The sequence below is a fragment of the Apis laboriosa genome, unplaced genomic scaffold (assembly GCF_014066325.1).
Source record: "Apis laboriosa isolate Shangri-la unplaced genomic scaffold, ASM1406632v1 scaffold14_cov150, whole genome shotgun sequence".
NCBI lineage: Eukaryota > Metazoa > Arthropoda > Insecta > Hymenoptera > Apidae > Apis > Apis laboriosa.
The window spans coordinates 698,814-716,265 of NW_025221798.1; the positions used below are offsets into that span (position 1 = coordinate 698,814).

Here is a 17,452-nt window from a genome sequence, read left to right on the forward strand (position 1 = left end):
GAATTGTATAAATATTTTGTATTACTTATAACCAAGAGAAGCATTATAGATTATATTTTGGATTATATTTAATATTGCTTTTTTCTTATTAATAATATTATTGTAATAATTGATTTACAATTTTCAACACGCTTGCATTTACATACACTTACCATTCTGCTATTTTCTTATGACATCTCATCACGCTATTCTCAATGTCGATCGGATGATATCGCATTCCTCTGAGTAGAATGGCCTCATCGAGGGCACCGACTACGAACACAGCATCATGTAATTCAGAATCGCCAGGAACAAGATCCGCTTCGGCAGAAGTATCACCGGGAATATCACTGATAACCGATTGCTGAACGCTTTCAGTACGTCTTAAGAAACCAAGATAACCAGTTCTGGCATAAACTTCATTTGTATTCCCAGTTACGAGACGGGCATTAAAGTGATCAGCGTAATCGCTCTCGTCACCATATATCGTGAAATAGCCACTGGCATTATGAGCAGATTGCACCCAAATTTCTCCTAAATGAGAATCTCCGCATTGTCCTTTCGTTTCTGGATTGGCAATAATCACTTTCACTCCTGGTAATAATTTACCTGATTCCATCAGGCATAAAGAATGTGGACTACCCCTTTCAACTAGAGATACTCTGTCATTGCGCAATGCGCGGAGATCAACATATACTGTAGAAGGTTCTGGACTCGATGCACCCTATTCCAACAAAATTAATAAATTAAAAATAATAAAAACATTAATATTTTGTTATATGATATGTTAATCAAACCTGTAAGCAAATAGCTGTGTTTACTCTACATCCAAAAGAGGTAGAGACAGCACGTGGACTTAAACCCAGAGCAGAGAAAAGTTTACTGAAGCTCGTAGTAAGTGCGATTCGCGGTCTTTCTTCAGCTACGACAACACACGTTCTGACGCAGGCCAAACTAACACCTCTTGCTTTTAGAGCATGAACAGAAGAACCGAGACCCTTGGTACATAACTCCATTACACCATAAGAACAAAACGTGTCTCTTACTCTGGATTGACTAACTGCTGATAACCACAAGGCTGGATTAACTTCAACCTACAAAGAAAGATATTAAAAACATTTCTTTAATTCTCGTGTTTACGAATAGTTTATAGGAACAAACCTCTGATGGTGGTATAAGTATGGAATGATGACCGCTATATATACTACTCAAACACCAAAGGGCGAATCCTAATCCAGAATAAGGATCTAAACATAAAGCGATATGCCTGGATGGATACAATTCACAGGCAAGTTTCATGGCACGACAAAGAGACGTCACTGCTGCATGAGACATTTTAATTCCTGCAAGCATTCCTGTTGTAGAGACACTGAAATCTAAGTAAGCCAGCATCTCTGCCGTGGGTGCTCGATACATAACAGGTAACTTCTTCTTTGGCATGTCGTCCATATCGAGGATTGTTGGCCAACTCTTAATGTCAACAACATTGTTCGCTTCCTGTATTGTATTATAGAAAATAATTATTAATGATTTATAATTTAACATAATTTAACACTTTAACTGCTTTCATAATTTAATATATTTTTAGTCTCGTTTAATAAATGAAATTTAATAAAATTTAAATTATATAATATTTAAATAATATTTAAATTTAGCAGTTAAAGAGTTAAAAACAAAACTTTAATTACATCACGTAGAATATATATTAGAAACACAATATATCAATGTACCTTTGTTTTCAATAGTTTCAGGATATTTTGATTCGTGAGCACGAGCACAGACTTACTGACGTCCACAATCATACGAACAGTTGGTAAAGTAGTTTGGAGGTTTTGTGGATGAGGTGGCCTAATTGTAACTGGCACGGCGCCAACATAAAGGCAACCATAAAATGCGCATATCAAGTCTGTACCAGGAGGAAATATTAATGCTACGTGGTCTCCGGTATTGATTCTTCCACGATCTAACAACAGATTTCCGATTCGTTCCGCTTTTTTGTGCAACTGCGAGCATGACAAAGAAGTTGCTACAGCTCCTTTTGCATTTAATGACGTGAAGATTACATGATCAGAAGTACTGACAGCACGCCATCGCAGTATTTCCGAAATGAATTGATACTGAAAATCAAAATGCAATATATAAATAACAAAATAATACATATATATATATATATTATATTATATTATATATTATATATAAGAAGAGATAAGAAAAAATTTTTTTCCTATTAAAAAAACAATATAATAATTATTTACAAAAAAAATATTAAAAGATCATATTTATGAAATTACTATTTTGATGATCTTGAAATATTATAGATTCTGATATCGATATGCATTATATATTATTAAGAAAAAATTGTTCGGAATTATGATCTTAATAACATATTTCAAGATTATAAAAATTGAGTAACTCTTTTTCTAAACAATTATCAAAATTATATCAACTAACCTTTTTAGCATTATCACTGTCCTCATCTAAAACACCCATATCTCGTCCTTGAGCTGATGCCAGTCTATTACCCTGAACAATGTTGCCCACCATGACACTGGCCGGACCAACGTCTGCAACAGAATCCCCCGCTACACGCCCCCGCACCATTCCGTTAGTAAACCAACACAAACACTCAACCCAATAATGAGTAGCTCACACACTCTCCCCTGACTGAGGCCGGAAAATCAAAGCTAGGTACGTGAACTGGTTCGTTATTGTCGAAAGGTGATTAACGCACGTTCTTTATAATAGACGTGCTTTGGGCATTCCATGGACTGTACATACTTAATAAACAAAATAATTCAGTGCTTCTTCAAACGTACGATGAAAATAGCGATGTGAAATTAATTAAAAGCATTCGTATAAAAAATATGCTTGATCATAGGTGCGCATAAAAGTTAAGATACGTTTGTATATACACAAAAAAGATAAAAGAAAAAAATCTCACATCGCTAAGAAATAATTTGTCTATAGGACTACTACAGGGTGTTCGGAACTCAGCCAAAAGAAAGAAGGGCAAAAATAATAGAACAACATGCTAAGCATTAAATATTTTAGTTGGGTGGGTTAACAATACATGATATGTAGCAAGAGACAGTTATATACTTTGTACATTTGTGCTAAGTTACTGAAGCCTACTGATAACTTTATAAGAAAGCGTATAAGTGTTACGTTCCTTCGCGTTAATGAGAATTTTTGAATAGAGCGAAATTCGGTAATTCGCGCGAATTAATAATAAAAAGAACTGCTCATTCATTCTCCCATTAATCATTCTCATATATATATATTTAAGCGAAATTATCCAAAAAATTGATAAATTTTTCCAATTTTACCGATCATCAAATCAAATCTAATTTTGAATTATTCAATTTTTCATATCGATTTCTTGGGTTTTCGCTTAAATTATAATACGCAAAGAAAAAAACGAAGTAATATTACAACAAAAAAAAAAAAGTGTATATATGTCTTTGTACTTGCTGACATTCATGTAATTCATCGAAAGTCCGTAACTTTAATCGACACCTGGTTCGGGAATAGTACTCACAGGTGAATGTGCAATCTCTTACCTGAATGGACTTCGCGTGGTTTCGGTAGATTGGTAACGCAAGTGTGCGGACAAAGAAGAACATTAGCCGGATGTAGAGTACCCTCTAAGAAACGTCGTTTCGTTTCCGACAGATGAATGCCACCTAGCGGTGTTTTCGGAAGATAATTTGGCGGGACCAATGCCAAACAATATATTCCAACCGCGTGAATGGAATCTACCGCTTGAAGGACACGAGACATCCATTGGAAACTCTGTGGTAATAAGTTTTATATATAGAGAAGAGTTCGTATCACGTAAATAACGATTCGAATTTTGTAAAATAAAAAAAAAACATACTTCCTCTTCGCTGCAATCGGGTCGTTGTTCCGCGACGACGCATATTCGTTCATCTCTCAGGACACGTACACTGAAAACGGCTATTCTTCCGCGATAAATAAATTTCATGGGTTCGACGGCCAACACTGTAGCGATAATATCGTCGGCGTTATGCTTCCTTCCGGTGACAGTCATAAGACCATCGCGCGATCCGCAAACGAACACAAGACCACCAGGACCCAGGAAACCCAATAAACCAGAACGAGTGTATTCCACATCGCCAAGCGGACTTCCATCGGCTTGAAGAGGGGAAACTTTGAACGTGTTATTTGTCAATCCTTGTAATCCCCAATATTGGTTTCCAGTTGCTGAACTATGCACGCATATCTCGCCTACTTCGTCCGTTTTGCAGATGAATGGCTGTCCTTCCATTTTGATTACCACTACGATACCTAGAGAAGAAAAGCATTGTCAATTTGATTTTTTTTTTAATTATTATGAAAGTGTTGGGAAGTCGAAATACGATATTTCTTCTTGAAGAAATTATTTCATGCAAGTTATAAATATCATTTTTCAAATATCAGATAGATTTGATGTAAGTTATGATCAATTTAAGATATTTATAATTTACAAATACAATTTTAACAAAATAATGTATATGTATTATCATATATGCAACGTAATGTATATTTAATATATATACATATTTAATGTATTATTATATATAACAATTAAGAAATGATATAAAGAAAATTGAAAAATAAATTTACAATACAAAAATACAAATATGATAAAAAAAATATTATATATTATTAATATATCAAATTATATTAAAAAGAAAAAAATTTATTGTCCTTGTTGTGCGATAATCGTAAACATACAACTATTTCTAATTACTCAAATATTATTATTGAAAGTTAACAATTAGAAATTATTTTAATTTCTAATTATTCTTATTTTCACTCACAAATATAATATTTTCAGAGAATGTAAGATTAAAGAATTCTTTAAATTAAATTTAAATTATATCATATAACAAACTATTTTGTTTTCAAGAAAAGACATTAATCACACAATAATAAATGTCTCAAATATCAAGTTTATTTATATTTAATAATTTAATTTAGTGCAACTTTCTCTTAAATAATCAAAAGTCAATATAAAGTCTGATTAATTCTCACACTTTGTGTTCATTTAAATCTATTTACTGTGAAACTCAGTAATTCTTAAAATTGGAACTCGAATTTTTAAATCATATTTAGAAACTTAAGATACATATTCTCATTGTGCGACAATTAATCAAATATTACTATACATGGATATTTGTGCTAAAACTTACTTCCGGGCATGACTTGGCCGCAATCTTGAAGAGTCAAAGAGGTAAGAGAATTCTCTTGATCTACTCTAACAACACCGTAACTCAATCCAGACATAGAGAGCACACCACGTCCAGTAGCGTTTACTCCAGCTCGGCCTGGTCTCCTGACCGATACTGTTAGAGCTTCGCTGGAAGATGCACAAGGGCAGACAGCATCTGGTCGCAAGCCTTTAGACTGGAAAACTGAGAGAAATTGGTCACACGAGGAAAGAGACCAGGGATTAGCACCATCGGCAACCAGCAACAGCCTCAGTGATGACAACGAGATATCCTTATGATCTTTAGTGGCTAAAAGACCCCAGTGAAGGTCTCGAGACTTGACCACAGCTACGCTAGCACGATGCTTCGTGATCATTTGCATCCAACTCGCAGGATTTACTTTCATCAGAGCATATGGGATAAAAATCACGTGCATCCCGTTCAGAACGCTGGTGAGGGTGCTATGCCACAGACCAACCTCTCGTTTGAAGTCCAAAACGCACACGGCGTTCTCCCCTTCCGTATAGCCACAGGCTTGCGTCAGAGCTCGACAATGTGCCAGCATCGCCGATCTTGTCACTGTCACTCCCATCACCGACCCATCTTTGTCCGTGGTATACTCTATATACGCCGGTGTGTCGTCGGTTAACCGAGGTGGTGGTAGCCAATCCTTCGGCGTTTTGCCCAAATGCTCTGTGACAAACCAATGAAGCTTTGGCCAACCTTTGAATGCTACTACCTCGCCTGCAGCCGTCTTTGGCAGACCTTTCAGACAAGCTTCGCTGGTTAATGCCACCTAGAAATGATATATATTCAAAAATAAATTATTAGAAAATTATGGAAATTAGTAATCAGTTTAACAGATTTTTATAATGACTTGAGTTGTCACTCAATAATATTTTTTTGTGCATATGATCATTGCTTAATTTTTGAAATGCGTACAAAAATATTTTTTATTCTCCATGTCATGTTTGTAAGTATTTTTATGAAATTTAAAATGAAGTAGGATTGGATATTGTATTTAGATATTCAGAATGGATTAGCTTAAATTTAATAAAAATCTCAAGAACTAGTTAATAATTATATGAAATTGGTTTAGTAATTTTGATTGAGTTTCAATAGAATAAGGATAAATAAATTCACAATAAATTCAAATTCTGCGTAATTGTTCTTGGATTAAAAATGCAATTCAATCCTTATCTAATCTAAATTCAAATCCGTTCCAGATCTTAAAAATATGATGTCATATAAAATGTGTTATAAAATATTTTAATGTATATTTCTATACGTATAAGAAAAAGTTGTTTTACTATTAAAAATAATAATCTTAAGAGATCATAAAAATGTGTGATGAGATAACTCCTATATTAAATAATTACTAACAGAATTATTTCTTAATTCACCTGAATTCCACAGCTGCCCAAGAGGAAACCGATTTGCTGGGAACCTGCGTCTCGACGAGTTAGGGGCACTTCGATGGGCACAGGTACAATACCAGCTTGAAGGCAACCATAGAAGGCGCACATGAAGCTTATTGGATCGTTGTTTGGATAAACCAAGGCAATTCGATCGCCAGGTTTCAAACAACAATCACCGCCACGACTTAGAGCCTTGTTTAACAGTGTGTAGGCTATTTTGTGAGAACGACTTAGAAGTTTTCCATAGGTCAATGTTACGCAAAGCTTGCCATTTGGATCAAGAACGGTCGCCACTGGTGCTTTGTATGATGCCGAACCATACCTGCGATGTAAATATTTCGTGAAATATTTTCGAGATATTATACTAGTGTTAACCCTCTATTGCATTCTGTTCTCAATTGGGGACTTAAATTTCAAAGATGTGTTCCCATATGAGTGCAAAATACGTACGGGGATACACTCATGTTAATATTTTAAAAAATAAGAATGCTGTTTTTATTTATTTCATGACCACACTCATTTTTAAGTAGACTAAGTTATATATATTTTTTTCAATTCGTCATAAAAATTCATGCAATAGAGGGGTTAAACCTTTTTCGAGATATAATCCAATTTTTATAACAAAATTAAATTCTATAACATGAAATTTCTATTTCCTCTTATATTTACAGAAAAACGCATTTTTAATAAAATAAAAAATAATATTTTATTTTTAAATAAAGTAAAAATAAAAGTTTATGTGAATATATTAAAAGACAAACAGATTTATAATATAATATGAAATTTATCTAATTTTTCCCAATATGTTTTTTCGTACAGTTAATAATAATTAAATGAATTGTGATATGAGAGTATTTTAAATTGTATTTAAAATTCATAATATTAACAATTTTGCAAACGCAATAATTATTCAATGATATAAATATATATAAGGTATAGATAAATAAATATAGATATAAGAAAAACAAGTAAAAAAAATACATAATAGACTGATTCAATTTAAATATATAGTCCAATTTAATTGTAAATATTTTTTATAATTTTTATTTTATTTAAAAATAATTTAATTCTATCCGATTTATATCAGATTAAAACGACAAGATAAAAATTATAGAAATTTGAATTTCTGCAAAAATATTTTATTTTTAATATGCGCGGAAGAGCATTGTCATCATGTTCAGCTTAATAATTTTCTAACTTACTTTTACTACATCTATTCAATACTTTTGTAAATAGATATAGTTTACATCCGAGGTATTGAATAATAAAGGCAAAAAAATAAGTATTTGTAATTTTTTTCTACTTCAATCGATGATAAAATTTACGAATATTATAAATATTATAAAACTTAATAATATAAATGGAGTGAAAAAAATTAACGCTAAAAATTCACATAAGAATAGTTGAGACAATAGATTACTACTAAAATTTTATAATTCATATAAATATTCCACTGTACCTAAAAACAAAAAAGGAAGAAAGTTGAAAAGTGTAATCGACTCGTCCGGTTGCTTACCTCTGTATGGCGACCTCGAGTGACCTCGGCAGGCCCGCAGCGACCGATACTGGTTCACCGACCGCGGAGGTCATAGAACCGCCCTCGGGTTTCGGGGCGTTCGGATCTTTGGGATTGGCCGCGATTTCGAGCTCGATGTCATCGTCCTCGTAGAATTCGGGCAAGGGACGACGTTTCGGTCGTTTCAATGTATTGAGCAATTGTTGAATTTTCGCTGATACTTTCCAACGCCCGGTAGTCCCGGTGTTGTTCTGATCCTCGACGACATGGTAACGATTGACACGGTCGGCGCCCGGTCGCCTGGCCGACTGTTGTGCGGCCGGTGTGTTGCTTGTGTGTGTCACGTCCGGGGGCTGGATGTTACAGTACGCATGGGGCGTGTATTCCGCGATGTCGGTAATGTCCGCACCAGGAGGTCTCCTAGCCGGTGGTCTCGGAGGCGGAGGCGTGTCTCGCGCCGAACCGGTGCTGCTGGTATCCGACAGTCCTGTGCCTAAAATTCCCCCCCCCCATGAATCACTTCTCTCTAGTATTATTTCTCTGATGATGCTTAATAAGCTACTCAATCGATATTTTATGTCTGCAAAAGCGACCTACGGTGTAATTGCAAAAAATTCTTCACCACTGGGAAGGAATCTTCTTAACACATCGCGAAGCACGATATGCTAGCAATGTAATCCGATCCGAGATCAAATATCGGTGAGACAATACTACTGCAATGGTAAATTTATTTCATTTTATAATTTTTTTAAAGTAAAATTTTCAATAATGTATTTTTTTTTGAGATTTCTCTGATCGGAACGAGACCAAACACGATGTATTTACGTATTTAATAAATAATTTTAATTTTAATCTATTACATATCATTCATATTATATCGTGTTTGATTTTATTTTAAGCAGAGAAATCTCAAAATATGTTGATCGCCTTTATCGATTTCAATGATCAAAATATATAGTCAAGCACAATATTTTGAGTAACTTTTGCTTATATATATGTATTAATTATTGTTTGGCTAAATTTCTGAGATATATGTAAAAATATATTCATATCATAAACGATTGTTGAAAAAGAAATCGTAACTTTCAATATTCATTTTCTATTTTAAATTATAATTGTTTAATAATGTGCATTTAATGAAGCAAAGTTAGGTTATGTCAAGTTATATCTTTCCAAATACCGTAAGATCTTATTGCCAGATCAATAATAGTATGTATCTATTAGAAGAAACAGAAATACGTATATACTACCAAATTTTTTTATACAATTTGAAATTTGAAAGCCAAGCCATTATATATATATATATATATATAAATGAATTCAATGTTGGTTAATGTTGACAATATATTTTAAGATCATTGAAATTGATAAACAATTGCATTATAAATGTTTGTAACTATTAGTACTGTTTCACCGATATATTTTTTTTCGATCTTTCTTTTTATCTCTTTAATTGTTCTTTCCATCGAGGCATTTTAAAAAGAAGAATAAATATCTTTGTTGGATAATTGCAAAGTTTCGTTTTCCAATCTTTTGCAATTATTCAACATTCACCGTATATAACAAATCTCTTGTCACGAATATCGCGACAACAGATTTGCATTAAGTACACGAATACAAACAGTTTCTTCATTCAATGGAAAAGTCGCATAACCAGTTCCATCATTTGCCGAATGCAAATAGATAAACGATGAAGCTCAGCTAGCCGAACAAATATGTATAGTCATGAAGTAATCGAAAAGAAGGAAACCAAGAGAGAGAATAAGATTGAAGGACATATACCCGTTGGACCACCAGCACCAGGACTTTCTTCGGTAACAACGCTGTCTTCATCGCTACTCGATTCTCCACTATCGCGGCGCTCTCTGTCGGGACTTCTGGCCATCACGGAGGTTCTTTTTGATGGCATCGGTAAAGATGGTTTCGGACGACCCTGCATTGCTGCCAAAGCTTGTTGCACCGCCTCCTGGCGCACCTCTGTGTATTTCAGAGTCGAATAATCAAATCGAACAAGATCACAGTTTTTCGTAAATATATTATAATCATTATGAGCTAATAAAGAAAAGACACGCGAAAAAATCTTGCTACGTTCAACACCTTGATCTACGTCGTATGCGGCAAAGCTTTCAACGCAATATCTATTGTTTCAATTCTTGGCAAATTTTTTTTTCCTTGATATAGATACTTCATTTATTTCGAAGCTTATAAAAGTGAAGCTTGTTTCATGAGGAAAAAATCCGGAAAATTTGAAAATTTATACATAACAAAAATTTCCTCTAAGTAATTCATCTAGAATTTTTCAAGAAATCACCGTATCGAATTATCTTATTTCCACCGATACACGCGTGTACACTCTCACGTGCAACAGAGTAACTGCTCTACGTAACAAACTGCGTCCCGATGTTGTACGATGTCGTAATAACGATAGAAATATACTTAGACCGGAAATGCAACGACTCGTTGACCGAATCCACTAATCTTTTATTACGCTTCGCTCTACATTCAATCAATCTTAAATATTGTTTTGCATTCTCTCTTGAGTATAGTTTCCGATTTGACATAACTCTTGGATAAGTTTTTCAAAGAAACATAACATACATAGATACTTTGATATTAAAAATGACATTTAAAGACATGTTAATTTTTAAGTTTAATAATTCATTTTTAATCTATTAATTTTTCAGTGATATGATAACACTTATTAAATAAATTATATAAATTTCATAATTGGTTATTTTTGATGTAACATCTATCCAATTTTAAATTTAAATACAAAAGACAATATATCAAATAGATAGACAAATTTTTCGATTTCACAAAATTTTTATATTAAAAATGATATTTAGAAAGATATAGATATCAAGACAGAATGTATCTGAATCAAACAGATATCAAGATTTTTTGATTAATTTTCCTCTAATTTGGAATTAAGATATAGCATTTTCAAGCATATTAGAAACCAAAAAAAGGAAAACGGATATAAAGATTTTTTGATTCCCCGAACGCATTTACGTATAACCGCATTCAGACGTTCTCTGATGGGCTTATCTTCTGCGCTCCACGCTCATCCTCATCGAGCAGTAACGGTGCACCAGCTGTGAGATTGCCTGTGTGCCGGTCAAGCTTCGCTCTGCCTCTGTACAAATGAAGTTCCTATACGGACTTTTACGCACGGAGAACCGTTCGGTTTTCGTTCCGTACCGACGAACACCACCAATGTAACAGTATCAATCCGCGAGCGATCAAGAAAGCTCTTTCGACTCCAATATTTGATCCATGCCTAGTATAGATACATACTTGCTACGTTAAGCAGGTTTTTTTCATTGATGAGTAAGATAAAAGAGACGTTCTTCAAGAATTTTTTTATAGAAAAAGTATAAAAAAATAAGAAAAAATTGAAATTTTAATAATTTCCATGTATATATTTTTTAAAATTCGATGTTAAAATCAACTATAAATATGAAATATTTCTTTCTTAAGATTTAGAATTTACAATTTAAATTAGAATTTAGAATTTTAACATTTTATTAAAAATTTTCCTCATAAAAAGTTTATTCTTGAATTTAAAAATTTTAGATTAAATGAATGATTAATTTCACTATCAATTTCATATATTTTAATGTCTTCTAAGAACTAATTGCAATATTTTCTAAAAAAAAAAAAAAAAAAAAAAGAAATTAGATTTGAAATAAATATCTCAAATTATAATCGTTGTAATCTTTCTTGTAAAAAGTTTGTAAAATATTCTCTTTTTTCTGCTCATCTATAAGAATATTCCTTTATATACTACATTATCCAATAAGTTCGTCAATTTTTTTTAGAAACAATTAAAGTTAATATAAAAAATGAAATTTTTAAATATATATTTATATATTTTATAAACTTATATTAATATCAAAAAACAATTTTTGATATTAAATTTATTTTTTTTAACTTTTTATTAAAAAAAATTTATTAAAAAAATTTTACATTTTTAAATAATATTTTTGAATAAAAAAATGAAAATTGAATTTAAATAATGAATATAAAATATATCAAATATGAACATTAGTAGTTATATTCTTTAGTTAGTTGTCAATAATTGATTATTTTCAATTTCATGAAAATAATATCTATATCAAATATTTCATTTCATATATAATAAAGAAAATAATTATTTCAAGTTCATATTAAAAAACATTTAATTGAAATATTATTAATCATTAATGAAATCTATATGTATGCGAACTTATTAGATAGTAACTAATTAATCATCAACATTGCTTAAAGAATATTTGCAAAAAAAAAAAAAAAAAAANAAAAAAAAAAAAAAAAAAAGAAGGACTATATCTACATATCATAATCACAATCATAAAATTCTAAAAAATAGACCAGTTCCATCGTATCTAATAATTACAAGTTGAACGATTTGCTTAAAAGTAATTGCACGCATACGCGTTCAAACGCAGGAAATGCTTTATCAGAGTTGAGACCACTCGCACCGAAAGCACATTCCTTGCACTCGTAAAGCATGTTTTTGTATACCGAGTTATAATCGAGCTTAATGCAATACGAACAATTCAAATTCAAATTACGATTTTCAAGCGTGTCATAGCGAATTCTAACCTAAGTTTCTATAAATACATTAAATTATGACTACTATTTAATAAAATCTAATTGATATATGACATATTCTCGATCAATACATTCAATCGATTTGCCTGATAAAAAGTAAAAGAAGTCAATTTTTAAACGATATGAGAGTATTAGTATTTGTTCGTTATATGCTCAGTCGTTTTTTGCGCATCCCCACTATTGAAAAAACTCCTCACTCTGGTGACGATGCTGTGAACCAATTCAAAGTCACACGAAACATCGAATACATCGTAAATTTCTTCAAATGTATGAACTCTCTTTCTTGTGTTTTCATCTTTTGTTAATTGTCATTCTCTACATCGTTGAAAATAAAGATAAGATTAGACTTGAGTTTCAAGTTCTTTACACATATATGCTCAGGAATGATTCTTAATTACGAGCTTATAACGAATAAATATTGTAAATGAAAATTATTTCGCATCATATACGATAGTTGATGAAAATGGCAGCGCAAAATTTTATTGATCGAGAATTTGTCGCTTCTAGTTTCTATGGTTGCTGGATTAACCCTTGCGACGACGGCCTCGTTGTTAATTCCTCCATAAAATTTGAATATCCTCAAGTGATTACTCGCGACAGAATTGCTCCACTGCGCGGAATACTTAAATACAACTCCCGTATTCGTGCAAAACAACATAAAGGAAGAAGGCATTATCTCCAAAAAAAAAAAAAAAAAAAAAAAAAAAAAAAAAAAAAAAAAAAAAAAAAAAAAAAAAGATAAAACCAATTGCCTTCTTGAATTTTAATCATTTTATAGGGATATAAAAAGCATCGACAAAAAAGAACAAAAAGAAACATTTAGGAAGACTAATACGAAGAAGGAAAGGAAGAAACGAAAAAGCAACCAATGAAGTAAAAGTCAATTTGCAAGAATATCGAACAAGAATTGAATGAAACTGTTCACTTTTATAAAAGAAAGTTGTTTATTGTATTTATAATTTTTAAATTTATTTATTTTGTGTTTTTAACTTAATTTTAAATATAATATTAAAATATTAATTTTGTTATTAAAATTAAGAAAAAAAATTGTAACTTTTATATAATTGTTTCATTTTCTTAACAACAAAAATATTGTATAAAAAAAAGTAATTACATAAATATTTTATAACTGCAATATTCATATTATTGGAAAGAACAATCTTGTTTGATATATTAAGATGCTCGAGCCACGTAACGTAATCCAAGATCAACTATTCTCATGAGATAATATTAATGCAATGAAAATTTATTTTTTTTAATGTTTTTCGAATCAACTCTCTAATTAAAATAAGATCAAATATAACAAAATTTAACTTCTTTTACCTATTAAATATAATCTAAATTATATTGTATATAATCTTATTTAATTTAGAGAAATGTTATAAATATAATTTCATTTAAAAAAGACAAAGATTAAGAAAATTATTGTTATATTAATAAGAAATGATAATCAATTAGATAAATTCAAAACTTTAATCCCACATCTTTTATAGTTATAAGATATTTATTGTAATTACAATATGCTCAAAAGTTTAATATAATTTAGTTTATAGCTCATAACAATCAAATCTGTTTATCATAATTTTAATTTTTGTAATTAAAACAGAAAAATTAATATTCTTATTTATCTAAAATTTTTTTCCTTTGTATGAATTATATGTTATTCCACAATGATTTTCTCCAAAAGTGAAAGATAATAATCGAAAAATTACCGTTATTCAAAGTGATAAATTTTTAACAGTTTCATTCGATTCTCGGCATCGAGTGTTCGCGGCTTCGGATAAATAAACGGTTAATGCATACAGAACCGCCGTCGTCCGAGGGTTAAAGACCCGTTAACGTCTTTTTTTTTTCGCCTTTTTCGAAACCATTTTAATCATCCAGCTGTGATGTACTCACCGGAATGATAGCGGCTCTCATTGCGCGTGAGTCTGCGATTGCCGCGTCTCGCAGCCGCCGAATTCGAATTCCCGGTGTTTCCGGTGGAGCCGCCAGATCCCGGGGGACTGGCGATTCCTCCAGGTACTAGCCGGCCTCCTGCATGCAACACAACAACAACAACGCCACATAGACAAAAAAAGAAGGGTACTCTATCGGGTCTCTTTGTGTCTCTTTTCTACCTCTGAACAACCCAAAGAAAGGACATTTTACCACTGTTTTTATTATCACTTTCTCGGGCTGGTGTTGTGTAAATGGATACGGTACGAATAGCACGAGACGGATGGACAGTTTACTTCGTTTAACCTTTTAGAAACTGTTGTAATGACATTGTTCTAAAGTAAAAATAACTTTATGGAAAATTTCTTTCAGAATAAGTTTTATAAACATTGTAGAATTTTTATAATTTTTTGTTTCTGATATTAGTGAAAAAAAAGTTTGTTGGGATATTATATATAGTATTATATCGTGTTGCATTTATTATAAAATTTAAAAAAAAATTTGTTTCAAGAAGATTAATTTGAAATGTAAAAAATTAAAATAATTTTACAAAAATAAAGTTTGAATATATAATATATATAATAGAAAAAATGAAGTGTACATTTAGATATATTTGAAATATTAAAATATTTTATAATATAAATAAATGTATATAATATAATATAATAGACAAATATTTTTTAAAAAATAAAATATATTATTTAAATATATTATTTTTGCCAAATTTCTTTAAATAAAAAATTAAGAAAATAATTTATTATTTAAAATTATTTCAAATATCGATATTATCTATATTTTTAAATATTAATATTGAAATAACGATATTCGAAATAAATATATACATAAGTTCACAAGTAAATTATACTTTGCCTAATTAATTTTTGTTCTAAAAGAAATATTAAAGTTATTATTATTAAATAATTATAGGACTAATATTTTCATTGATCATATATCATATCATTTCAATTGCATATTACAATATATTAAATATGGAAAATTGTAAATTTTTATCAAAGTTTGAGATACACATTGTATAATATTTTTAATAAAGTCAAATTTTTTTGAAAATTTATTTAGTAAATTAATTTTTTGTTATAAATATTTGCAAATGTTGAAAAATATTGAAAAGTAATATTTGAATATCTTTGTTACTTAAATCAATAATAAAAAAAATATATTTTTTTTTCTATTTATTCACATTCTTTTTAGAGAAACTTACTTATCGACTGAGTCATGTCTTTAATTTTAATTTGAAATATTTTTTCAAATAAAATTTATTTATTAAATGTATTCTACATATAAAAAATTTAATCTTGTCCATTCGTTTCGATATTATTCCATTTCCCCTGTAAATTGGATATGTTTTTAAAGAACGGATTGGAAAAGGAGATTGAAGAGAATCGTTCATTCGAGCAGGGGTCTAAACGGCGCCATCGACGATCGGTCGTTCCACCTTTGGAAGCTGCGACGACGATTTCACTTTTATCGATTGTTCGCAATCCTGCAGTGGTGCAGGGAGGTCGGAAGAGGAGGTGGGTTGGTGTGACGCGATTTAATCTCAGCGACAGAACAACTTCCACGTAACTTGAACTCTACCAGCTTTCAAAGACGTTTGGAATGCAACGCGATTCCTCTGATGGTAATGCAATTAACCATCAAATCAACATCTTTTACGCTTTTATTACCGACAAAAATGCTGCGTCTTTCATTTCATCTTACTTCTATGAATTTTTAATAACAAACGTTTCTAATAATGATCCGGCTGATGGTAAATTCTTATGCAATTTCAAATACACAATGGATGATATATACTTCCATATATATATCATTTTTTCAATAAATTGATAAAATAATGCTTATCAATACTTATCAATTTTATAAAGATTTTTTTTTCTCAACAAAAATCATTGACAAATCGTTTAAATAGATAAACGATTTTACTCAAGTAAAATAATTAAGTAAGTAGAAATAAGTATAACCATTATCATCATCATCATCATCATCATCATCATCATCATTATTATTATTATTACTATTACTATAATATTATTATTACAAGAAAAATTTACGGATTTTGAGAATGTTACAATATAGATAATATATAATTTATCTTAATGCTTAATATTGTATAAATATTGCATAAATATTGTATATCCATATTTATTTATTGATTGAAATTTGAATTTTTATATACAAGAAATAGTATTCTTTATATTATATAAGAATTAAAGTTAAAAAAAATATTTTTATCATATGTTCCCTAATCCATTATTTTAATTACATAACTGTTGATGTCCATACACATTGCTTAAGTTTATTATTTATCCAATTTATATTACATTACTTACACTATCTTTCATTTATTCAATTTATAATATTTTTAAATTAAATAATAATTACTTATTTATTCATATTATTTTAATTGAAAATATTTTCAATTATTACTTATTTTATTCTTCTTCATATAATATCATTTAAAGTAGCATATCTTTCTTTACTTGGTTAAATATATGTCTATCTTTTAAATATTATTATCATATATTAATTATTATGTTGTATATGTATATATATTATTATAATTTCATAAATTCTAACTAATTTAAGATCTAATTAAGTTAAATTAAATTAAATTAAATTAATTAAATTCAAGTTATAATTTTATCATATAAAATAAAATAAAAAATACATTTTAAGTTTATTTATGAAATATCTTGTTTTTAAATCTATTTATCTCGAAAACACTAAAAATGGATATACAATATTTGCATAATGTT

General features: G+C 30.2%; 1 protein-coding gene across 10 annotated transcripts in view; it reads right to left on the reverse strand.

Annotated features, from left to right (window-relative positions):
- Nucleotides 1-17,452, reverse strand: part of LOC122710538 (disco-interacting protein 2) — a 55,133-nt gene that overhangs the window by 2,839 nt on the left and 34,842 nt on the right. For 4 of the 10 annotated variants that reach the window (XM_043928452.1, XM_043928451.1, XM_043928447.1 and 1 more), the window contains 12 exons: nucleotides 14,640-14,777; nucleotides 9,909-10,103; nucleotides 8,127-8,619; nucleotides 6,596-6,932; nucleotides 5,175-5,988; nucleotides 3,857-4,287; nucleotides 3,540-3,771; nucleotides 2,431-2,561; nucleotides 1,710-2,096; nucleotides 1,141-1,476; nucleotides 777-1,073; nucleotides 153-703 (listed from right to left, as the gene is read on the reverse strand). In XM_043928452.1, the coding sequence (XP_043784387.1) occupies nucleotides 153-703; nucleotides 777-1,073; nucleotides 1,141-1,476; nucleotides 1,710-2,096; nucleotides 2,431-2,561; nucleotides 3,540-3,771; nucleotides 3,857-4,287; nucleotides 5,175-5,988; nucleotides 6,596-6,932; nucleotides 8,127-8,619; nucleotides 9,909-10,103; nucleotides 14,640-14,777 (4,342 nt within the window). The remainder of the gene's footprint in view (nucleotides 1-152; nucleotides 704-776; nucleotides 1,074-1,140; nucleotides 1,477-1,709; nucleotides 2,097-2,430; nucleotides 2,562-3,539; nucleotides 3,772-3,856; nucleotides 4,288-5,174; nucleotides 5,989-6,595; nucleotides 6,933-8,126; nucleotides 8,620-9,908; nucleotides 10,104-14,639; nucleotides 14,778-17,452) is intronic. The other 6 variants (XM_043928453.1, XM_043928446.1, XM_043928448.1 and 3 more) reach the window with 4 other exon arrangements.